The following is a 25340-nucleotide window of genomic DNA, read 5'->3' on the forward strand; positions in this document are numbered from 1 at the left end:
CAAGAGATGAAATTGTCAATACAAACTACTCAGACTTTCTCTATATGTGGGGAGGGGGTGGTGTGTTCAGTCATGTTGAGTGATAATTCCCTTTCCTTGTTACTGCTGTTTGTGTCTATTTGTGTTTCCTCTGATTTTGTGTCGCATTGGTTGGGTTGCTGAGCACTTGACTTTCCTAAGATGAAAGGTAAAGAGGAAGCCGCTTATGATATGAAACAGAGCTCGTCTGTCATTAGCTCATCAGACTCAGACTCGAATGCAGACTCGGAGTCAGACCAGTCCATGTCAGAGGGCGAGATGGCACGACTCATGGAGGAGGTTGAGGAGAAGAAAAAGCTCATCGCCAATATCAGGAACAAGCCATGGCGGATGAAGAGGAGGCTAGAACATCTCAAGTAATACATTTAAATAGTATATATACAGTGATGCACAGTGCACACACAAACACACACAGACCTGTACTGTTATCTTTGTGGGGACTGTCCATTCATTTCTACAAGAAAAACCAAAACCCAAAAATGGCAACCTTAACCCCAACCCAGCCATAACCTTAAACAACCAAACAAAATACAAAATACAATTCTTTTGGCGTTTTTAGTTTTTTGATTGCATTCACTGATTTTTATAAAACTGAGGTTATCCTTATGGGTACATGAAAAATGGTCCCCACAACGTCAAAATAGCAGGTTCTTATCATGTTGTGGCCCCAGTGCGCAAAGCAAGGTCCATATAGACATGGTTGGATAAATTAAGTGTGGAAGAACTTGACTGGCCCACACAGAGCCCTGACCTGAACCCCAAATGGGATGGTCTATTGAACAGAATCTCATTATAGCTCTGTTTAAAAATAATTAAGACATTGCTGATAATATGAGCTGTGGTCTACAGAGGTGTAACTTTTGTAGGCGGCGTCCTTTGAAGGTCAAACTGAAGGCGTGGTCGTATGGGACAGTCTGGCCGAAGGATTATTTCCTATTTGTGCCATCAGCCGTTCCTGCCTGTACCCTTGTGTAATGAAGCGCCCCTCCGATCGCCTAGCTGTGACACCCCCACTTCACCTCTGCACAATGAATCTTGGGATAGGGTCCGTCGGGTGCATACTTATTGGAGTGGGAAAAAGAAGGATGCATTCATAGGCTGCATTTGAAGGAGCCTTCCAAATGGGACGGCCTTGTCATGTTGCTGTGAGGCATTCCTGGTTCCACCTTCGAATGCAGCCTTTGTAGGATGCATGGCCTGACCTAGGGCACTGCCATATTAGGCACGTTTTTGTGTCTGCGTTTTCAATTTTCATTGCTTTTGGGTGTTTATATTTTAAACGACTTCTATAACTGAATGGATTTCAGAGATGCGCAGCAGTTTGTGGACAAGTTTGAAGGTGCCCTGGGCAAAGGGAAAGGGCGTAAGCTGTATGCCTACAAAGTGATGATGACCAAGGTGAGATGAGCAGGATCTGACTGTACATCAGACAACAGTTTCCACGGTCGACAACATTAACACCGTTTCTCTTTATTCTGTAACAGAAATGGATCAAGTTTCAAAGAGATTTTGAAAATTTCAAGACAGCGTGCATACCTTGGGAACGGAAAATAAAAGAAGTTGAGAGTAAGGAGCAGCAGGTTTCGCTCGTCGCTAATCCAAGCCATTCAGATACCACCTCCTGCTCAAAATGAAACGCTGACCCATGAACGAGAAGGTGTTAGAGCATCAGCCAGAGGCTTTGCTGGGTCTATGTTCTATCTGATGTGGCTTGTGGGTTGTCTGCCTCCACTGTTGAATTCCTCATTGGCAAATTGTCCATTAAACAGCTCAGTGGAGGTTAGCTCTTGGATTATGATACCTTTGTGCTCTATATTTTAATATTAGATGATGGTTGATTGGTTTGTGGTATCTCTGTCTTCTAAGGTCACTTTGGATCTTCTGTAGCGTCATACTTCATATTTCTGCGCTGGATGTATGGAATGAATTTAGTCCTCTTTGGCCTTACGTTTGGGTTAGTTGTGATCCCTGAGGTGAGAAGGCTCTCTGGTTTTATTTCCATCTCTGAAATTTTAATTCATCATTATAGTTCACTATAAATGCATAATTTATCTTACAATTTTTTTTTGTTTAATTAAAGAACATAGAGGGTATGTTATGTCCTCATAGTGGCTGTGTGCTTCTTTATGATTGGTGTATGTGTGTGCTTCTTTATGATTGGTGTATGTGTGTGCTTCTTTATGATTGGTGTATGTGTGTGCTTCTTTATGATTGGTGTATGTGTGTGCTTCTTTATGGTTGGTGTATGTGTGTGCTTCTTTATGATTGGTGTATGTGTGTGCTTCTTTATGATTGGTGTATGTGTGTGCTTCTTTATGGTTGGTGTATGTGTGTGCTTCTTTATGATTGGTGTATGTGTGTGCTTCTTCATGGTTGGTGTTTCATTCATGGCTGATGTACAGGTGTGTGTTCATGACTGGTCTACATGTCTGTTTTCACAGCTCTTGATGGGCTTGCCCTATGGAACAATCCCCAGGAAGACCGTGCCGAGAGCAGAGCAGGACACAGCTATGGATTACTCAGTGCTCATGGACTTCAATGTAGGTGATCATTTTGGGAGTGAAACTGTCATTCTTTTAACTCTGCATGTTAATTTGTACAGTACAAGGTGCATTAGGTAATACATTGGCTGCATTTTCCAGAGAACTATGAACAAAGTAAAAAAGTTAACAGAAAAAATATACTACAAAAGATTCAGCTTCTGATGAATAAATCACTTTTACTTTGCGATTTTTTAGTGGATCACAAAATAATTTGGGTATTCTAACAGGACCCTGACATAGCATAAAACCAGCTAGATGCAAATAGCTTGAAAAAAGTCATTCAAAGAGATGGGCTTGCTGGGTTCTCACATTTTACTTCACCTGTGGTTTCTTTTCCATATGCCATTGAGGATGCAGTACTGTCTCTAGAGTAACAGGTGAATTTCCTTTCATGCTGCTTATCATCATCCTAAATTGAGTTCTGGATTTTACACGTATCTTTCGACATTTTTAAGTCCCTGACTCCCTAATGGTCATCATGCATGTTGATAACACTGGAAGTTTCCAGGCTGTGAATATTTTGTATTTGCTTGATTGTTTAAATCTTACGCATAAAGTGAAGTTTACCCTTAGCAAAGGACACACCCTTCATCCAGGGATTTCACATACATGCTTGATCTCATATCTCAATATTTGCAAGTTTGGAGTGTCTGATCATCATCATGTTCATTCCATTTGTGCTCCAGTTAAATGCTCTGTAGAATTTTGCAACCTGAGTGGTTTTACTGTTGCTTATTTTCTGCAAACAACTAGCTCAGCCTTTTCAGTGTTGACAGCTAGATGAACGTAATATGGCTGCTAATTACTACAATGACATCACTAACTCTGCTGTTTAGTGGCCCCAGTGAATATTCTGTATCCTGAAATCAGTAATCAGTAAAGATAGAGTTCTCATTTCTACCATAAATAAGATTCTTATTTCATTTTTTAAGGACAATTTTTAAAGACATTTAACAGAAAATCCTTTTTCGGCACCTGCTGTGGGCAGATCTGCCGCCTTCTTTACTCATTACTTCACCATGGCTTCCCGCATCACATCTCCGGCCATAGTCTCTAAAGTGAAATCACCCGCGTCTTCTCTGGACCCCATTCCAGTGGAGTCCTTTACTGAAGAAACAAAATCTTCAACACATCTAATTCTCTAGTTACAGGGTGATCTCTGACCTCCCTGCTTGAAAAGGCAGTTGCTAATCAGTCACTGTCTCACTGGAGCTCCCAAAATCTAAACCATGTATCAGACCCATGGCCATCGGAGAGGCATGGATACCCTTGAATACGTGAAACTATACATAACGCTGGACAGGGGGGCAAGTTAACATTTTGTCGGGGGGAGGGTAGAACTTCATTGTTTGCTAATCAGCTTGCTAATGGCTTTGTTTCTCAGTTAGTCCTCATCCTACTTCATCTCTCTTCTGAATATCATGGGATGGTGTGAATACTATGGTATGCTAGGTTTACAACACATCTCTGTAATAGACAGCGGCTTGTTTATTTTAGATATCTCCCCAGTGGGGGTGAGACCCACAGTTCTGCAGATGTCTGCAGATGTCATCTAGCTCTCGGCCTAAATCAGCCTGACTCACCTTCCTCTAGCCCTGACTTTCCACTGGATCTGCTCATGTTGCTCTTTACGTCTTTCAGGGGCAAAAGCTCTATTACAGTACTGACCTTTGGCCTTTATACAGAACAACCTTCCAGTTTACACACACTGTTCTGGAAATCGTTTTAACAACACATTAACATTCTTCTTTTCAACTAGGTTCATTAATTGCATGGATTACGGTAAATCTGCTAATATGAACTGTTTTGATATTTTTGTTAATTTTTAGTACACTAAAAATTGAATTCAAATGAATTATTTTCATATGCAGGGTTACTGTAAGTACTCTGTGCTCTTCTACGGCTACTATAACAGCCAGAGAACCATCGGCTTTTTGAAGTTTAGGCTGCCCTTGTCGTACCTCATGGTTGGATTGGGCACCTTTGGCTACAGTCTTATGGTTGTCATACGAACGTAAGTTTTAATCTTTACATGGTCTGTGATCTGATGACCTTGTGCTTTAGTCAACTTAGAATGTTACTTCCATAAAACGTACTATGTAGTCTGACTATGACTTAAGCTAACTCTAATTGCACCATGTTCATTAATACCTTCGGTTGCTATCATTGTCCTGTATGCTGTTGTTGCTACATCAGAAGTTAGTGAATCTCTATTAGTTGCTAAAAAAGCTGTCATTGTCAGTCACCATACTCCTCATATCTGTTTCTATGCATCTGATCCCTCAGGGTGTGGAATATTTAATGGACATTAACCAATTAATCAATGAATTGATTTTTGTTGTCTTCTGTTAACAAGAAGAAGGGCAGTTTCAATCGGTGCCCTTGACACTGGGGTTTTTCAGGATGGCCAGAAATGCCGACGTAGGGGGTGGAGACGGAGAAGATGGAGAGTTCACCTTTGCCTGGAAAATGTTCACCAGCTGGGATTACCTCATTGGCAATTCTGAGACAGCAGACAACAAGTATGCATCCATCACCACTAGTTTCAAGGTAAACATGACAATGCATGACACCACAGTGCTTACAGGCCTTTGCAGACCAAGTCCGTATTTTTCATCCGAAATTGTTGCACGTTTAAAAATAAATATGACGTCGAATTGCATCTGTCATGACCACAGACCGACTTTCGTCTGTCATAAAAGGTCTGATTTTTCTGGGTTTTTTTTGCAACTGTCGACAGGTACTGACCATGATCTTGAATGAATGTAGGAGTGTTTGGAGGGCTGTGCCCTGAATATCTGCCAATCACCTAGAGAGCACGTTTCTGCCAGCACAATTTGGATCACCTGGTAAACTCATGACGTGTGTGTCTCTACCTTAAACATACTGCCAGCCACTGTTCAGGACCGACTGGATCGCAGAAATCGGGGGTCTTATTTTTAATGCGGTTCCACAATTGTTAGCAGCTTATCAAACTGGACCATGGACACTCTGAAATGACTGGGTTAGTTCTGCAGTTCCTGTATCAGCAGGTGAAATTCTCTCTGCTCGTGATGGCTTCTCAGGCTTGGATGGACATCTCTGGTCTCTTTTCTCTTTTATTTCCTACTCAGAAGAAGTGAGAGGAGCAAAAAATCATCCTCACTGCTTGACGACTCTGTTTTGTGTCATATTGTGAATATTTGCAATTATAGAATAATAAAAGGCATCAGATTCAGTTTCTGTGCATCACATTTTTCTTTTTTTTATCAGATGATGGATTTTAAAAACACATATGACAAATTTGGACTTGGTCTGCAAAGGCTTTGGTGTGTGCTTTGGTGTCCCCTGTCTTCTCTTCCCTGAAACATGCCCACTGTAGTGTTTTCCAGTCTGGTCCTCAGGGACCCACAGTCGGCCCATGTTTTTGCTCCTCCAAACTCCCTACCAGACAGTCCACATTTCTGCTTCCTCCCAGTTGGGAGGGAGTAAAAACATGGACTGTCTGTGGGTCACCGAGGACCGGACTGGGAAACACTGCCATACTGTGTAAACGCTTCAGTATATTGATAGATTTATATGCTACATGTTGTTCTCAGTGACAACCCCCTGTATTAAATCATGAGCAGAAATTGTATGAAATGTATGATTTATGGGAGTGTGAAATAACAGTCAAAAATGGTAAGACTGAGGTCATGTCAGGATTAATCTTAATCTAAAATGTCTGAACTTGACAGGAGTCCATTGTAGATGAGCAGGAAAACCAGAAGGATGAGAACATCCACCTAAGGAGGTTCTTGCGTGTTTTGGCCAATGTGATGATCATCTGCAGCTTGGGTGGAAGCGGGTATCTCATCTACTTTGTGGTGAAGAGGTCCCAAGATTTTGCCACCAGGGATGACTTGAGCTGGTACGAGAAGAATGAGGTATAAACAGATTACCTTCTACCCTTGGTACATACTGCACGTAGCTTCTACCCTTGGTACATACTGCACGTAGCTTCTACCCTTGGTACATACTGCATGTAGCTTTGCAGAAACTGTATTTATGCCTCTATATCTCCATCAGCTGGCTAAACGTATCTCAGTCGTACAGCTGCTTATACAGTGTGGCACAAGAAGGACTGAACTATTTAGCCAATGTGATGAAGTATTTGGCTCTGCAGCTTTCCAGTTTTAAAGTAGCGTGTAAAACATGAAGTAGCTCAATGTGTCCTCACTGACATGGATTATCTGGTCATCCTATGTTAACTGCATTACAATTGTCCACCTTATTAAATGGTTTTTGAAGCAATTCAGAAGCAGACTTTTCCAGGTGGAGACAGTGATGTCATTACTAGGCCCAACAGAAACATGGATGTGTCTTCCAGGTGGAGACAGTGATGTCATTACTAGGCCCAACAGAAACATGGATGTGTCTTCCAGGTGGAGACAGTGATGTCATTACTAGGCCCAACAGAAACATGGATGTGTCTTCCAGGTGGAGACAGTGATGTCATTACTAGGCCCAACAGAAACATGGATGTGTCTTCCAGGTGGAGATAGTGATGTCATTACTAGGCCCAACAGAAACATGGATGTGTCTTCCAGGTGGAGATAGTGATGTCATTACTAGGCCCAACAGAAACATGGATGTGTCTTCCAGGTGGAGACAGTGATGTCATTACTAGGTCCAACAGAAACATGGATGTGTCTTCCAGGTGGAGATAGTGATGTCCCTGCTGGGCCTGGTGTGCCCACCCCTCTTTGAGACAATCGCCGAGCTGGAGGACTATCATCCCCGCATCGCCCTCAAATGGCAGCTGGGTCGCATCTTCGCACTCTTCCTGGGAAACCTCTACACCTTCCTATTTGCCTTGTTTGATGAAGTCAATGCAAAGGTTTGCCATGTTCTATCACAGGGGGACATTTGTACAATAAAGTTGAGTACAGTGTTACACTTATAAGGTGATTAAGTTATTAGATGAGTTATTAGATACTAGAACCACTCAAGGTGCCTCTTTCCTTGGGTGCTATGCATCCTAGATAAGTTCCATACTGATCTCTGGAAAACAAGATGGGACATACAAAAAAAAGCAAAGAATACCTTTGTGCCTGTATGAATGGCAAATGACCATCATCATCCTCATCAACATGACCCTGATATGCACTTATAGAAGATGGCTGGATGTCTAAACATTTTGCTTCCTGTCTGACAGCTGGAAGAGGAGGACTCCATTAAAAATGCCACCATCTGGGCAATGAAGGAGTACTATGCTAATTTCACAGCCTACAACAACGACAGCAGTGCAACCGCTCCTCCCATCAATCCTGCTGATATCATCCGAGGGCCTTGCTGGGAGACCACTGTGGGCATTGTAAGCTGGTCCCCACTGAATCCACAATAATCCGCATGAATGACTGCACTAGGAAACCACTGTAATAGGCAGAATGCCTGAAAAATGTAGAAAAAGGCAGCTTTAGTTATTGTTTCTAGTAAGCAGTCTGCCAGTCTTTGGTACACTGGGAAACATTATCAATGCACATTTACCAATTCACACTGCTTGCAGTCATTGGAGTTTTACAAATATAGTATATATGCTCCCATTAAATGCAAATATGTATTATAGTAGGGAAACAATTCTAAACACTTTAAAATCCAGTTGTTCTTTTTCAGGAATTTGTTAAACTCACTGTTTCGGACATCCAAGTGACGTATCTTACCATCCTGATTGGTGACTTCCTGCGTGCTGTGATTGTGAGATTTCTGAACTACTGCTGGTGCTGGGACCTGGAGGCGGGCTTTGTGAGTATGAAAGATCAAGGCTGTCATTTGTAGGAAGTAGCTGGAGTTTCGGTGATTGTACTGAAGGATGCAAAACACAATGATGTACCCCATTGATGTGGAACGTTAATAAAATTATATGCTTTAGAAAATGTTTTATTGCCTTGCATACATTCCAAACTAGTAATTTAAATTGTTGTCTGATTCACTTATATGAATACAGCTTATGTATTTTAAAAGTCGGGAAAATTCAGTTTGTGTTACACAAACCTTTTCTAAGAAGGTCCTTAATGGCTCTGTGAAGAAGCGAGTAGGCAAACTCAAAGTCATGGACAAATACAATAATTAACAGATCAGCCAAGCTGAAGAACATCAAATACTACAGGGAACAGGCGAAGAATCAGAATTAAGAGTTAGAACAGAATCCAGTGTGGACGGCTACGCTTTGACTCGAGAACTCTGGAAGGCAAAGATTGAGCGCAGTCACTAGTTTTACTTGGACTTTCCAGGGGATTCGTGGTATTTTTAGGCTGATTTATGTATTATGTATTATGTATTGTGTATTATGTATTGTGTAGTTCCATTACAAGCCAGGGGTCTGTTGTAAAATGATGTAATTGAAGTGCGATACATGTGATTACCTCTGTATCTCTAGCCCTCCTATGCAGAGTTTGACATCAGCGGCAATGTGCTCGGTCTGGTCTTCAACCAGGGCATGATTTGGTAAGAATGTGGACAAAACCAAAAGCTTCACTTTCATGTCATGTACTTCCTAAAATAAGCATAATATTTTCCATCCAATTACACTCCAGTTTTCTGTAATTGAAGTTCAAGCCTATGATTTGGGAAGGATGCTTTTATACATGCTAGGCCTGCTATACAGGCAGTGTGTCCCAAAGCATTTGCATTGTCATTGCCAGCATGTGACGTCATGTGACGTGTTTCTTTCAGATCGGACAGTGGGCCACTTCGGAGCATGTTGTGCCCCACCCTTAGACATGACTCTCTTTCTGTGCAGGATGGTCGCTGCCCCACCCTTAGACGTGACTCTCTTTCTGTGCAGGATGGGCGCTGCCCCACCCTTAGACGTGACTCTCTTTCTGTGCAGGATGGTCGCTGCCCCACCCTTAGACGTGACTCTCTTTCTGTGCAGGATGGGCGCTGCCTCACCCTTAGACGTGATTCTCTTTCTGTGCAGGATGGGCGCTGCCCCACCCTTAGACGTGACTCTCTTTCTGTGCAGGATGGGCGCTGCCCCACCCTTAGACGTGACTCTCTTTCTGTGCAGGATGGGCGCTGCCCCACCCTTAGACGTGACTCTCTTTCTGTGCAGGATGGGCGCTGCCCCACCCTTAGACGTGACTCTCTTTCTGTGCAGGATGGGGGCTGCCCCACCCTTAGACGTGACTCTCTTTCTGTGCAGGATGGTCGCTGCCTCACCCTTAGACGTGACTCTCTTTCTGTGCAGGATGGGCGCTGCCCCACCCTTAGACGTGACTCTCTTTCTGTGCAGGATGGGCGCTGCCCCACCCTTAGACGTGACTCTCTTTCTGTGCAGGATGGGGGCTGCCCCACCCTTAGACGTGACTCTCTTTCTGTGCAGGATGGTCGCTGCCTCACCCTTAGACGTGACTCTCTTTCTGTGCAGGATGGGCGCTGCCCCACCCTTAGACGTGACTCTCTTTCTGTGCAGGATGGGCGCTGCCCCACCCTTAGACGTGACTCTCTTTCTGTGCAGGATGGGTGCTGCCCCACCCTTAGACGTGACTCTCTTTCTGTGCAGGATGGGGGCTGCCCCACCCTTAGACGTGACTCTCTTTCTGTGCAGGATGGGCGCTGCCTCACCCTTAGACGTGACTCTCTTTCTGTGCAGGATGGGCGCTGCCCCACCCTTAGACGTGACTCTCTTTCTGTGCAGGATGGGCGCTGCCTCACCCTTAGACGTGACTCTCTTTCTGTGCAGGATGGGCGCTGCCCCACCCTTAGACGTGACTCTCTTTCTGTGCAGGATGGGGGCTGCCCCACCCTTAGACGTGACTCTCTTTCTGTGCAGGATGGTCGCTGCCTCACCCTTAGACGTGACTTTCTTTCTGTGCAGGATGGGTGCCTTCTACGCCCCTGGGCTGGTGGGCATCAATGTTCTTCGCCTGCTCACCTCCATGTACTACCAATGCTGGGCCGTCATGAGCTGTAATGTACCACATGAGAGGGTCTTCAAGGCCTCGAAGTCCAACAACTTCTACATGGGACTGCTCTTACTCATCCTCTTCCTCAGCCTCCTTCCTGTGGTGTACACCATCATGAGTCTGCCCCCATCCTTTGACTGTGGTCCTTTCAGGTAACCACTCACCCTGTCATGTGCTGCCAGTTTAATCAGACATCCCATAATTGCATTCTGACTGTTTTCATACAGCGGAAAGGGAAAGATGTTTGATGTTATTTCGGAGACCATAGACCTGGACCTTCCAGCATTTATGGGAACCCTGTTCAGCTACGCAGCCAATCCTGGACTAATCATCCCAGCAGTGTTACTGATGGTGTGAGTACAGAATACACTGTAATTCTGATGGGCTGTTGAGTACAGAATACACTGTTATTCTGATGGGCTGTTGAGTACAGAATACACTGTAATTCTGATGGGCTGTTGAGTACAGAATATACTGTAATTCTGATGGGCTGTTGAGTACAGAATACACTGTAATTCTGATGGGCTGTTGAGTACAGAATATACTGTAATTCTGATGGGCTGTTGAGTACAGAATATACTGTAATTCTGATGGGCTGTTGAGTACAGAATACACTGTAATTCTGATGGGCTGTTGAGTACAGAATACACTGTAATTCTGATGGGCTGTTGAGTACAGAATATACTGTAATTCTGATGGGCTGTTGAGTACAGAATACACTGTAATTCTGATGGGCTGTTGAGTACAGAATACACTGTAATTCTGATGGGCTGTTGAGTACAGAATATACTGTAATTCTGATGGGCTGTTGAGTACAGAATACACTGTAATTCTGATGGGCTGTTGAGTACAGAATATACTGTAATTCTGATGGGCTGTTGAGTACAGAATACACTGTAATTCTGATGGGCTGTTGAGTACAGAATATACTGTAATTCTGATGGGCTGTTGAGTACAGAATACACTATAATTCTGATGGGCTGTTGAGTACAGAATATACTGTAATTCTGATGGGCTGTTGAGTACAGAATACACTGTAATTCTGATGGGCTGTTGAGTACAGAAGACACTGTAATTCTGATGGGCTGTTGAGTACAGAATACACTGTAATTCTGATGGGCTGTTGAGTACAGAATACACTGTAATTCTGATGGGCTGTTGAGTACAGAAGACACTGTAATTCTGATGGGCTGTTGAGTACAGAAGACACTGTAATTCTGATGGGCTGTTGAGTACAGAATACACTGTAATTCTGATGGGCTGTTGAGTACAGAAGACACTGTTATCCTGTGTGTACAGAAGACACTGTAATTCTGATGGGCTGTTGAGTACAGAAGACACTGTAATTCTGATGGGCTGTTGAGTACAGAATACACTGTAATTCTGATGGGCTGTTGAGTACAGAAGACACTGTTATCCTGTGTGTACAGAATACTCTCTTATCCTTTTAGTCTGTGTGTACACAACACACTGATGTATTGACAAAGGGTGTTAGGGTACAGATTTAGTACTGAACACATAGTCACAGCGCTGGATTGGTGAGTACAGAACACACTCTACCTTGGCACTCTCTGTCTTGCCTCACAGCCTGGCTATTTACTACCTGAACTCTGTCTCAGAAGCGTACATAAACTCCAACAACGAACTGAAGAAGAAGATGCAGATGGTAAGTCTGAATGTTTGACATGTAATGCACAGCAAACACAATAAGCATAAAAAACAAGTGGAATGCATTTCTTTGCATTTGTGTGTAGAGTCGCCCCTTCATATCCACGGGGGCTTGAAGGACCCACAAAAATCTGCAAATGCTCAAGTGTCTTATATAAAATGGCGTAGTGATTTCATATGAGCTACGCACATCCTGAATACTTTAAGGGCGTACTCACACTTGGCCCGGTAGACGCGTACTGTGCCCAAGGACGACTGTCCCCCCTCCCCTGCTGCACTGCACTCACACTGCATTTAACGTCCCAGGCCCGAGCATGATTGCCCCCCTCCCCTGCTGCACTGCACTCGCACTGCATTTAACGTCCCAGGCCCGAGCATGATTGTCCCCCCTCCCCTGCTGCACTGCACTCGCACAGCATTTAACGTCCCAGGCCCGAGCATGATTGTCCCCCCTCCCCTGCTGCATTGCACTCGCACAGCATTTAACGTCCCAGGCCCGAGCATGATTGCCCCCCTCCCCTGCTGCACTGCACTCGCACTGCATTTAACGTCCCAGGCCCGAGCATGATTGCCCCCCCTCCCCTGCTGCACTGCATTCGCACTGCATTTAACGTCCCAGGCCCGAGCATGATTGCCCCCCTCCCCTGCTGCACTGCATTCGCACTGCATTTAACGTCCCAGGCCCGAGCATGATTGTCCCCCCTCCCCTGCTGCACTGCACTCGCACTGCATTTAACGTCCCAGGCCCGAGCATGATTGTCCCCCCTCCCCTGCTGCATTGCACTCGCACAGCATTTAACGTCCCAGGCCCGAGCATGATTGCCCCCCTCCCCTGCTGCACTGCACTCACACTGCATGTAATGTCCCAGGCCCGAGCATGATTGTCCCCCCTCCCCTGCTGCACTGCACTCACACTGCATTTAACATTCCAGGCCCGAGCATGATTGTCCCCCCTCCCCTGCTGCACTGCACTCACACTGCATTTAACGTCCCAGGCCCGAGCACACTTTTGTCATCATTGTGTGACTTTCTGTGTTGAAGGGCTATCTTACAGCACAATGAAGTTCATGATTAATGTCCTTATTTTGTGGCCTAAGATGACACATGGCCTTTTTATAGATTTATTGAGTATGTAACGCAGTGATCTCCATTTAATTGTGCTGTGCGTATAAGATATTTTACCAAATATCACTGAATTTTGGTGTATTGCATCCAGTTGTTCCTGGATCCTCTCATCAGCCTAAATTTCCAGCAAACACTGCACCTCTGTCACAGACCAAAGTATGGAAGCCCATGTCTGCCATCTGCAGTAGAGAAAAGCACTCATTTATCTCAGAATTCCGACTTATTAAGCCATAATTCTGATTTTTTATCCCAGAATTCTGACTTAGGTCGAAATTCAGACTTTTCTTAGCCAATCAGGCAGCATCACCTCCTCAGCAGGATGCTACTTATCCCAAACACGTATTATTCACATAATGTAATCTTCTAGCAGTCTGGATTCCATGTTCGCTCGCTTCATTTTGAAAACAGTAAGACAGGGTGGCACCAGCCCTGGGATCATCGCCTTGGTTTGAGTTATTCAGTTATTCTTGTCATGCCAGTGTTTGCCTGGGACTTCTAGTAGCTTCCAATACCCAACCTAGACAGCACCATGTTATTGTCTCAACGCTGATTATAGTTAAATGCCTTGAATTATGGCCAGTATTAAATTATCAGTGTTGAAGCTGAATTGATTTCTGGTCAATACTGAAAAATTGATAGTGGCAAAACTTTGATTCAATGTTGATATAAAGTGAAACATTGAAGATCAACGCTGTTTCAACCTTTTTGTCTGATATGGAATCAATGTAATTTCAACATATGTGTGCTATCTGGGAATTAACTGAAAGACACGTTTGATATTAACCCAACTGTAATTAGAACATATATTTTGTGCAATGTCACGATTGTTAGGGTCTGTGGCAGTTAATAATATAATAACTACCATTAATATAACTGTCAATAACGTAATCATTTTCCCGTTTTGTGTCTATAATGTAATAATGTGATGTTTTTTATTCAAAAATGTTAGTACACTGTTATTACTTTATTACCTTTTATTACAATAAGAACCGGAATAATTATGTTATTGGCAATTATTACAATAACGCTTGGTAATACTTCATTGGTTGCTATAGGGTCTTGTAGGTCTTATGCACGAAGCATTAACGTTAGATGTGCCAGTATCACACATTATGAGGCAAGAGATAAGTTATGTTGCCCCTTTTCTTTTCAAACCAGGTTAAAGTCAGAATTCTGACTTAATAAGTAAAAATTCTGAGATTAATGTGTTTTCTTTCTACTCCAGATGGTGAAAATGGGCTTCCATACCAAAGTGATATCAGTTAAATGTTTGTCGCAACCCAATCTGTACAGCCCACCCAATCTGTACAGCCCACCCAATCTGTACAGCCCACCCAATCTGTTCCTACTGAGTGCAATTCATGTATAATGTGCTTGTGCACATGCGTGTGCCAGTCGCACTATGATGTCATGCCTGTGTTCCGTGCTCAGGCAAAGTTAGTGATCACACTGGATGTGTATCGTGTCCAAGTCTACCTCTTGAACCAGACCTGGGCATGGTATGACGTACTCTGGCCAGGCAAGTTTAAGTTTTGATTTTTGGAACCTTTTGGATTTTTTTTTTAATATTATCGATTTGCAGTTAGTTAAATCCACGGAATAGGATCCCATGGATATGGAGGGCTGACTATAGTTTATGTTTATTGCATTGCCTTAATATATTACCACACTATTTTTACTCCCACTATAAGTGTACAGACGCTCCTCTACTTACGAATGAGATATGTTCCGAACGGCCATTTGTAACTTGAAATGTTCGTAAGTCGTTATTCAACATCATCTTAAGGGTATATGCAAGTACAAAGAACTAGGATGCTAGGAGTACGTACGCTACGCTGCTGCGCGGCGGGAGTAGCGGCCAGAAGGCGTACTAGGCAGAATTGTTGTGCAGAAAAAAAAATTGATGTTGCGGACAGGAAACGGGAGCCCAGTGAACACAATTTGGACTTACAGTCCTCTTCGTTCGTATGTCTGAAAGTTCGTAAGTTGAACGTTCGTAAGTAGAGGAGCTTCTGTATATACAATCTGTGTTCGAGTAAATGTGCTGTTTTTCATTTATTTCAATTCTTCACACTAGCAAAGAGATGAGGAGAAAAATCGCAGAAATAACACAAATAGCACTAATCAAGTGATGAAAGATCTAGAAGACCTGCTTCCCAACCGCTCTCTAGCACCCAAAGCACCTGCAGAGAGCAGTGCAGGTAAGCTGCAGTTAGAGGAAAAACTATATAATACGGACATTTATGAACCAGACATGAGCTTTTTGAGTGAAAGCAATGATTTGACCATTGTTGCTGTGTAGGGTTAGTTGACCATTGTTGCTGTGTAGGGTTAGTTGACCATTGTTGCTGTGTAGGGTTAGGGTTAGAGCTAGGCTGTGATGCCACCAGCCCCTGTGTTTGGTGTCGTTATCACACACTACTTTCAGCTAATGGTGGCTTGGTACTATAGCAGATTGATCACAACTGAAGTTGTAGTGACCTCTTCCTTCCTTTGATATTCTAGACAACGATCAGGGTGGTAAACCTGCCAAGGTTACAGGAAAGCCTGGGACGGCAGCCACTGGTGTCAACCTTCAGAAGGATGTGTCGCTGGCGAGCCCCAACCCCCGCATTGCAGTTACACACCCCCCAGGACCCCGGGGACCAGGGCCCCTACCTGGGGCAGAAACTAGCCGGAGCCGTGGGCGGGCACAGCCCTCCAGGAACTAAGTGCACAGTGACCACATCTGTGGCCTCCTCTAAGGGCTTCCATGATTCCACTGCCCCCTGGGCTGTAAGTGCAGAACTGGGATGTGATGGATGCTGCACCTCAATCTACACCAAGCCTGGACTGCTGGAGCATCTTCTCAACCAGCAGTGTCCAGCTAGAAGGCTGCAACTTTGTCCCTAAATCTGACGTCGCTTTTCTCTCACGGTATGGCCCAGAATATTTACTGAGCTGCCATTTACTCAACTCAGAGTGACACTTTACAAATGTCTGGGATTTTTCTCCAATTTAGATTTTTGTTCAAGACTTTGCAAGAATTTATCCGCCCATCCATCCATACATCCATCCATCGTCTAATCATTTATCTAGGGCAGGGTAATGGGAATGCAGCAGAGTTTGATGAATTTATTTATTTTACCAGAAAGGTGCATATAATACAATCATGCGGTCAAAGATGGACCGCAAATACAACGGTTGTCCCATATGATGAATGGAGCTGAAAAATTCATATCTCCCAGTGATGTCATAGTGCAATGCATTGCTCACTAGTTTCTGGTGATGCTGGTGCAAACAAACCTACTGCACTGCCAGTCGTGTAAAAGTATTGTTCATACAATTATGTACAGTACATGATACTTGAAAATGATAATAAACATGTTGCTGGTGTATGTATTTGTTATATTGTACTTTTAATCATAATTTTAGAGTGTACTCTTTCTATTCATAAAGTTTGCTTTAGTCTAGGTGTACAGTAGGCTATACCATCTAGGTTTGTGTAAGTGCACTGTATGATGTTTGCACAACGACAACATTGTCAAACAATGTATTTCTCAGAATGTTTCCCTGTCGTTATGCGACGCATGACTGTGTTCTCAAATTCCAAGAGGATGTGTCTTTGAAATTATGATTGAACTTTAGTTTAGTATCCAAGAACTAATAATGTAGTGCCACACACTATTGTTAAGTGGTTTAGGTATACTAAACTGAATTGAAACGATTAAACTATACTCTTAATTTAGTTTTTAAACAAATAAATTGTTCATTATAAAATTATCTATGTCTTTACTGTATTGTCTGCCTGAAACAATGTTTAAGCTAAAAATAAACATTTTAATAAAAAATTATAATACTTAACTTAAAAGCAGTCATCATGATGCATTATAGATACTGTCATAATTCATTATAATGCATTCATAAAGTATTATTAACACGACTATACAGACGCTCATCTGCTTATGAACTTTCAACTTACTAACTTTGAGACAAACGAATGAAGAGAACTATATAGTCCAAATTGTGTTCATTGGGCTCCCGTTTCCTGTCCTGTATCTCGTTCGTAAGTAGAGGAGCGTCTGTATTTATAAAAAGCCACATTATAGCTATGTTTATTATGCGTTATCAATGCTCTATGAAACTCTCATCTACAATGCACTATACATACCTTCATAATGCATTATAATGTCAGTATAAGAATTAAAGATGCTTTGCACTGCATTATGAAGGTATATAGTGTATTAAGCAATATTACTACAATTTATCTGAAGAGAAACGTCTCATCTTCACTGCACTATTGCACATCTGCTTGTCTGTTTATTCTCTGTTTATTTGTACACTGGCACTGGATTGGGTACAGGCATAATGGACTGAATCTGCTTCTCAGCAGATTTGACTTCCAGTCACTGGCACCCACTCCGCCAGTATGGCCAGCTCCAGTGCCTGTACCAGTGGGGGCTTTCAGTGCCACTGCCTTATAGTATGGATGCTGAAAGCCTCAATGAGATTACAGCAATAGTATTCAAACTTTTTCTGATATATTTATTTTTCTGCCTGCTGCCATCTACTGTTTTTATTTTGTAATTGCACTATTGGATATTTAGGGGATGAATTGGAAGATAACTGTGAAATATTGTAAGAAGTTGGCATGGATGAAAGACAGACAGAAGGACAGACAGAAAGACAGAAAGACAAATAGACCGACAGACAACATGCGTCTGTGCATTTGAGTGTTACCCATCTGACACGACAAACCTGTGGCTGACAAACACGGTACTTCAACCAAAAAAAATTTGCTTATCAGTCATCAGGTTTTTCTCAGGTTTCACCGGCTTAAAAAATTGATTTCGTTTCTAAAGTTACAATTTTCAGCAGCTTCTTTAATTGCATATTCAAAATTCAAACACTAGTGCATAGTAACTCACATCCCGAGGAAACTTTCAGCTTTTACTGACCATTCTCTTGTTTTCACATCTGAAGTGCTACTATAGTAAGTCATGAAAGTATGTACAGTCTTGAGCAGAGGCTGGTACAGCAGCATCCCTGCAGAGGCAAAGGTAACCAGATCACCCACCTTTATAGTTAATGAGTCACAGCACACCTTGCAGTGATAGTGGAGCTGTTTAGTGCTGTTTTCTTAGGGTTACACTGACCCTAACCCTCACCCAGACAGGCTCATGCTTTCTTAATCAGTCCTTCTCTTTTCTTTGTCTTCTTTGGGCTGCATATGTGTGGAACTCTGTGTGTCTTCATGATCGCCTGTGACCTTATGTGTTTCTGCAGGGCCCCTCACAATTCAAAGGAATGTTGCTTGGATGTTGTGAAATGTCTGTGTGTGTGTGGGGGGGGGGGGGGGCTGAGATCCTTTGACTAAAGTTAATAGTGTCCTGCTCTCTTCTCCTCCCCTCTCCTGTCTCTCCTCCACTCTCACGCCCTCTGCTCTCCTCATCTTGCTCCTCCCCTTGCTCCCCTCTTATCTCTGTCCTCAGTTCTCCCTATTGTAACAGAACAGGAAACCTTACGCTATGCTTTAATATACTATAAAATTAATACTATTACTAATACAGACAATAGTGTTTCATAGTGAAGAAATTTTAAAAAATCTCACTGGCATGAACAAAAGTTAAGTGTCTCTATTTAATACAAGCACTACTTTACCAAAGCCCTTAGCATACACCCTACTTGCATGCTTTGTGTAAAACATGATATGTTGTGTAAAGCATAATATGTCCACAGTTTATGTGCACGTTATGTGTACACACGTAGACCTGTGTGATTTGCCTCTTTATTTTTCCTGCTGGGTACCATGATTGCTTGGCCTTTCTGTCATATCCTTGTATGTTTGTATGGGTAGGAGGTAAGTAATTTTCTTTTCTTTCTTTAATTATTGGACAGTAAAGTTTGGGGTTTTGAGATTTGTTTTGTTAGTTTCTTTTCTTTCTTTGGCTCCACCCTTGTCCCTTATTCCCTTCAGTGACATGACTATGCGCGTAAATCAAAGGGCCTGAATAAAAGGGCTACGTTTTGAATCTTCTCATAACCATGTGAAGTACATGACTACATTACTCATTATCCTGCTTGTAGACCACTGCAGTCCCCTGCAGACCTGTTATGGCCATCTGACCCAGACCAGGGGTGTAACGATCAACTGAATCAAGCCGAAAACATGCAAAACACACTAACAAAAATAAAAGCTGAATTTGCTTAGCTGTCCAACAGCAGTGCAATAACATAAGTTTGTGGTTTCCTTGTTCTGTCATTTCGGCTCCAAGCACTGGTAGGTGAGCATGTGGGGTTAGCATGCTGGAGTTTGGCTCAGCGCTGGACAGCAGGTATGGAAAGGCAGAGGACATTGAGCAGGAGAAGCCCTGTCTGAGCGCCACCAAGCATCGTGTTACCTGCCCTGACAGTCTGTAATGCTGCCTCTGGCCACCATGACATGCAAATGCACAGGGAGCTGCTGTCGTCTCGCTGTTTTTATGTAAAACCAGGTATCTGAACAAAGACTGTTTTATGAGGTGTGAAAATGAGACCAAAGGAATCAATGTGTTTCATGAAAATCTGGTTTCATTTGAAGAGTCAAAGCAGCTAACTGACCGAAGTTATGAAAAACATTTTAATAAACAGCAGGATACAATCTATGTGAACCAAACATACAGACAATCAAATTTAAGGGATTATAGCTCAGTCAGTAACTACATAATCTGAACAGGCAGTCCAGTTCTTAATCCATTTGCTATTGGACACATAACATGTAACTAAAATCTACTCCAGTTCAACAATAACAGTGTTTAAGTCAATGTTTCCCAGTCCGGTTCTCAGGGATCCATAGAGAGTCCATGTTTTTGCTCCCTCCAAGCCCCTAGCAAAAACATGGACTGTCTGATAGGGACCACAGAGGGAGCAAAAACATGGACTGTCTGATAGGGAACACAGAGGGAGCAAAAACATGGACTGTCTGATAGGGAACACGGAGGGAGCAAAAACATGGACTGTCTGATAGGGAACACAGAGGGAGCAAAAACATGGACTGTCTGATAGGGAACACAGAGGGAGCAAAAACATGGACTGTCTGATAGGGAACACAGAGGGAGCAAAAACATGGACTGTCTGATAGGGAACACAGAGGGAGCAAAAACATGGACTGTCTGATAGGGAACACAGAGGGAGCAAAAACATGGGCAGACTGTAGGGAACACAGAGGGAGCAAAAACATGGGCAGACTGTAGGGACCCCAAAGACCGGACTGGGAAACTGCTTTAAGTGATGGGGAGGTCTGGGCCTTTTCTAATAAGTGAGTGGTGATATTTTTTTCCAGCATGCATTTGAATAACACAGGTTTATGGACCATTTATACAGATACACTTGAATGTTTTATTTTAAGCATATTCCATCTTGCTCTCCTTTAAGACACACACATAGAAGATGACATATATGACTATTCTGCCAAGGGCAGGAATCAAATTGGCAACCTTTCAATCATGGCCGCAGAAGCCAGACCCACTGAGCTACACATCCCTCTTTGTAAAGTTATCTGTGGTCTATGCTATCTATGGTAAATGTGTCTTGAGAGCGCCTGGTGGATGCAGTTGACACGCACTGGATCAGAGTGTAATTAATGTTTTATGGTTTCACTGTTGATATGGGTCTATTCAATGGGGTCTCTGCTGCCCTCTTTCACATTCTCTTTGATTGTAGAGATTATTTTATAGTTACTAATATTTAATTGTTTTATAGTTAATTGTTGTATCGTTTTGGAGCGTGGGGGCAGAAGAGGGGCCTACGATAAGTGCAGCCTAGGGCCCGTGAACTTGTTAATCTGCCACTGTATATATGTTACATCCATTTAAACACCTTTCAACTTAATGTTTCAATAGATCTGCAAAGAACCTTAAACATGTTTAAATTAACATTAATATAAAAAAGTAAGAGTGAGTTATATGGCATCTGATTTTCATAATCATTCTCTTCATGTTAAAAACAAGTCCTCAGATTTGTTTCTAAAATAAAACATATACAGTATAAAACATGGATCATTTAAAATAATTGTTAAAACATCACATTTCATCAACAAACAGGAAAACAGGATCATTAGGTGTTAATGTTTGTCATTCACGTTACCTTCATTTATCACGGCTGGTGTCTGTCCAGCACAATGGAGGCTTACACTATGTTGAATATCGTAAGGTTATGTTTGAGGACAGTGTCCTTGACAGCATCAAAAACAAAGCGGATGTTCTGTGTGTCTGTGGCACAAGTGAAGTGGGCGTAGATGGTTTTCTTCTTGTCTGGATTTTGCTCCACAAACATTTTCAGAATGAATTGTTTGGCTGATTCTGCATCATTTGGGCCTGAAAACACCACAAACCATTACCGCTCTGGGCCACTAAACCCTACAGTCATCATTATCCACCAGGAAGTACTACTTAGAAAATCCATTATTATCCACTATGTATGGTAAAATAATCATCACATAAACACCATGATCACAACTGAACCAGCAGCTATGGGCTATGTGGCTGTGCACACTCCTGACAGCCAGGAGAATTATCCACAAATTATTTAAACGTATGAAGTATTTAAAAGTGTAAATAATTCAAATTTCTGTAAATAATGATGTGAGATGAACATCAGAACAACAATGAAACCAGGTGATACATTAGAAAAAAACTATCAGCATAACCATTTTTGCATTTCCTTGTAAAATATTTTATTCTACGTTTATAGTAAGTGTGCTTCACATTACAGAGCCATAATATTTTGCTGTCAGTTTGGAAACGAAACACTGGAAAAGTCCAACGCAGCCAATGCACACAAACAGAAACAAGGGAGTATAGGAACTTACCCTTGAAGTCAGGGAAATAGTCACCTAAGTGGGAATATGCAATCTTCTCCTCTAAAATGTCTTTTTTATTAAGGAAGAGAATAACAGAGGACTCCTCAAACCAGGCATTGCTAATGATGGTCTTGAACAAAGCCTTGCTTTCCTCCATGCGGTTCTGGAAAAAAGACCATCACCAACCATGTAAACCCCAAGATACAACCACAGTCAATTGCATCATTAACAGACAGATATCAGATTTCACAGGAGACCATGATCAAACTTTTGACACCAATCAGTAATAAATAATATGTCTATAAATCAGTGAAAAATAAATTTCTTTATTTCTCAAATGGGAAAAGCAAACTTTGGGTTAAATATTATTATCATGTTTCTGGGTTATATTGATGTGTTTATTTACACATATTCCATATCAGTTTTACTTTTAAAGATCTGCTTGAATATACTTACCTCATTGCGAGATTCATATAAGACTTGGTCATATTCATTAAGTGCGGCAAGAAAGATGATGGATGTGACCTTCTCAAAGCAGTGAATCCATTTCCTCCTTTCCGATCTCTGACCTCCTACATCGACCATCCTGAAAGAATCATATCACACCAAAAACCCCATAACTCCTATAGCAGTCTGTACATTGGCATCTCTACTTCCGTGACTCTCCATAACCCTTAACGTTTACCATGAATCACGTGACTCTCCATAACCCTTAACGTTTACCATGAATCACCTCTAACTCCTAAAACCAATATCACCATGGATCTGATTCCATTCCTTGCCAGAGACGCACCTGAAGATCATATTTTCTAGGAGGAAGGGGTACTCTATAATTCCTGTCGTGGGTGCCCTAACTCGTAAGACATCTTGTTCAGTTGGCACATATGCAGGTGCGGAGATCCGACCCATGGAGTCCAGGTAGCTGAAAGTAAATGATGAAACATAAACATTGTCACGGCTGGTAAGCCTGAAGGTAGCGCAGTCAGAACAAGTCCACTGGTGTTTCAATAGTTCCAATGTGCTTAAAATAGTTCTACTTATTTATACATAGAGACACAACATACAGAACAACTTACTATTTTGCAGAATCAGACAGCTGGTATTCACGTCTGCGCTTATAGCATTCCTGAATGCCTTTGTCACTCCACAGTTGGCTGATGGCTTTGGCGTGTCTCTGGACTAAGGTGGTCACCAGGTCCACGTCCACCTGCTCCACGATGTCTGCATTTTTCTAAAATCAGAAAAGTCTCCCTGCTAAAGCTGAACATTTTACCAGCCCAGCACACCTGTGCTACCTGTGTCACGCAGCATCGGCACACCTGTGCTACCTGTGTCACGCAGCATCGGCACACCTGTGCTACCTGTGTCACGCAGCATCGGCACACCTGTGCTACCTGTGTCATGCAGCACTGCTTTATCAGCCATGTATGACAACAGAAAGGTTACCATGGCAAGGAGAAGCCAAGCCAGAAGCCCAATAAGTCTACAGCCACAGCACAATTAAGTGCCACAACTGATGTATAATTACAGGACAAGCAGTTCTCTGCTGATGTAAGCAATCCGTTCCACAAACTTATATGCAAGTCAAATTTTGTCTATTTACCATTCAAGACACCTTCTAGCAAAAAACACATATGCAAGGACCAACGTAGTAATACATACTAAAGAACAAAAATTAAATGAAAAAATAAAGTGTAAATTTACTTACAGGAGTACGTCGCCTTTTTGTATTAGCGCTTCCGTAAACTCTGCATCTCAGATATTTTTTTTGCCCAGATTCACTTAAATCATTTTGGTTTAATTCAAGAGCTACCTGTATTTTTTTCACTATATATTTAAATTCTGTGTTTATTTACCTTACCTTTACCATTAAATAATTAGAACCCCAGACATTAATGACCAAACCATAACTTTTACAAATCTTGTAAATGCTGACTAATACTCATCAGCTATGCTTGCGTGTGCCTTTCTCCCAAAACCCTCTCTACCACGTGACATTGTCATCTTGCACATGCACTCTGAAACCTGCCTAGCAAGTTACACCACTCCTAACTTGGAGATTAATCAGGGAACCTTCATCTGATGTTTTGAGTTTCTCATGACTATGTGTATGAGCTATATGAACGAAACACTCGCATGGGTGATGGAAAGATTACAATGTTCTGATGGTCCACGAAGGAGATGCCCAGTGTCTTCATGGCCTGGATCATGGCCTGTATAGCCGTGAAGATGTTCTGATAGACGAGCTTGGTGAAGTCTCTCCGGTCATCCTCTGAATATCCCGCACCATGAATGATCCTCATCTGCTTAATAAATGTGCTCTTTCCACTCTCTCCAGTCCCTGACCAAACATAGGTAAAGACATCTTTTGTACCTGCTTAAAATGCAAAATTTTGACTCACTGTTTACTTATTTGCATTAATTTGCTTGACTCACGTAACACCAAACAATCAAGAACGAAGCTTTGCCAAAATGAGGAAATGAAGTAACATTCTTATCCAAAATTCTTATGTTCTTATGTTCTTAAAATAGCAAGTTTGTCCACTAATGTAACATGTGTCTGCGTGAATATACATAAGCACAAGCATAAATAAAAGTATATGATATGAAATGTAATTCAATGTAATAAAATTTTTAAATATCGCAGTTAGTCATACAGTTATTTGTGAACTATAGTTATATACCTACAAACAGCAATGTCAAAAGACATACATTTTAATTACTGACACATTGTTGTTTGTATTTACATATTTCTTTAATGCATCAAATTCTCTTTTTTGACAGTGGACTTACCCAATAACAGTAGTTTTATTTCTCGTCTGGAGTTTTGCTTGTCACGCCGGAGCTGTCTCTCAATCTCTCTACTAATGCGTTCACATTCCCTGTCTTCCGCTGACAGGCAGCATTCAGCCATTGTTCCAAGTACTGCTGTGACCCTTTTTGATCTTTTTAAACTACTTATACAAGGACTACATATGTTTAAACAAGTTATTCCTTACAGGAGGCTCCCGAAACCAGTTTCTTTCACTATAGGTACTGCTGCTCAGTCCTCAGGTGAGTGAAATGCAGTCATTCAGGTAAAAGGTGTTTTCATATCTAAAACTGGATATGCAAGCCTGACCCAGCACGTGTATGCGGAGTCCGTTCTTCCTGATACAAAGCAGCCGGAAACTCCCCAGTTAAATGAATTGAGTAGAAGTCTGGGAATAACTTTATCGT

At 42.2% G+C, this 25340-nt stretch overlaps 2 protein-coding genes across 3 annotated transcripts; one reads left to right on the top strand and one right to left on the bottom strand.

Moving 5' to 3' along the window:
• Nucleotides 1-248: 248 nt before the first annotated feature.
• tmc2a (transmembrane channel-like 2a) lies at nt 249-17006 on the top strand. 2 transcript variants are annotated; one of them, XM_072713837.1, is made up of 17 exons: nt 249-395; nt 1347-1437; nt 1524-1605; nt 1906-2012; nt 2481-2579; nt 4454-4596; nt 4985-5132; nt 6299-6487; nt 7261-7440; nt 7759-7917; nt 8217-8345; nt 8980-9047; nt 10423-10662; nt 10738-10863; nt 12098-12176; nt 15381-15504; nt 15809-17006. In XM_072713837.1, the coding sequence occupies exons 1-17, from the start codon at nt 283-285 to the stop codon at nt 16012-16014; spliced, it is 2283 nt and encodes a 760-aa protein (XP_072569938.1). In that variant the 5' UTR covers nt 249-282; the 3' UTR covers nt 16015-17006. The 2 variants fall into 2 exon arrangements, with proteins under 2 accessions (XP_072569938.1, XP_072569939.1); XM_072713838.1 differs by having other exon boundaries at nt 15381-15498.
• Nucleotides 17007-19834: 2828 nt separating this feature from the next.
• Nucleotides 19835-25340, bottom strand: LOC111851433 (guanine nucleotide-binding protein subunit alpha-14-like). Its single transcript, XM_023826374.2, has 7 exons — nt 24915-25340; nt 24278-24462; nt 23198-23352; nt 22915-23043; nt 22578-22707; nt 22131-22284; nt 19835-21636 (listed from the first exon to the last, which is right to left on the bottom strand). Exons 1-7 carry the CDS (start codon nt 25033-25035, stop codon nt 21449-21451), a joined length of 1062 nt encoding a protein of 353 aa, XP_023682142.1. The 5' UTR covers nt 25036-25340; the 3' UTR covers nt 19835-21448.

The sequence above is a fragment of the Paramormyrops kingsleyae genome, chromosome 7 (assembly GCF_048594095.1).
Source record: "Paramormyrops kingsleyae isolate MSU_618 chromosome 7, PKINGS_0.4, whole genome shotgun sequence".
Taxonomy (NCBI): Eukaryota; Metazoa; Chordata; class Actinopteri; order Osteoglossiformes; family Mormyridae; genus Paramormyrops; species Paramormyrops kingsleyae.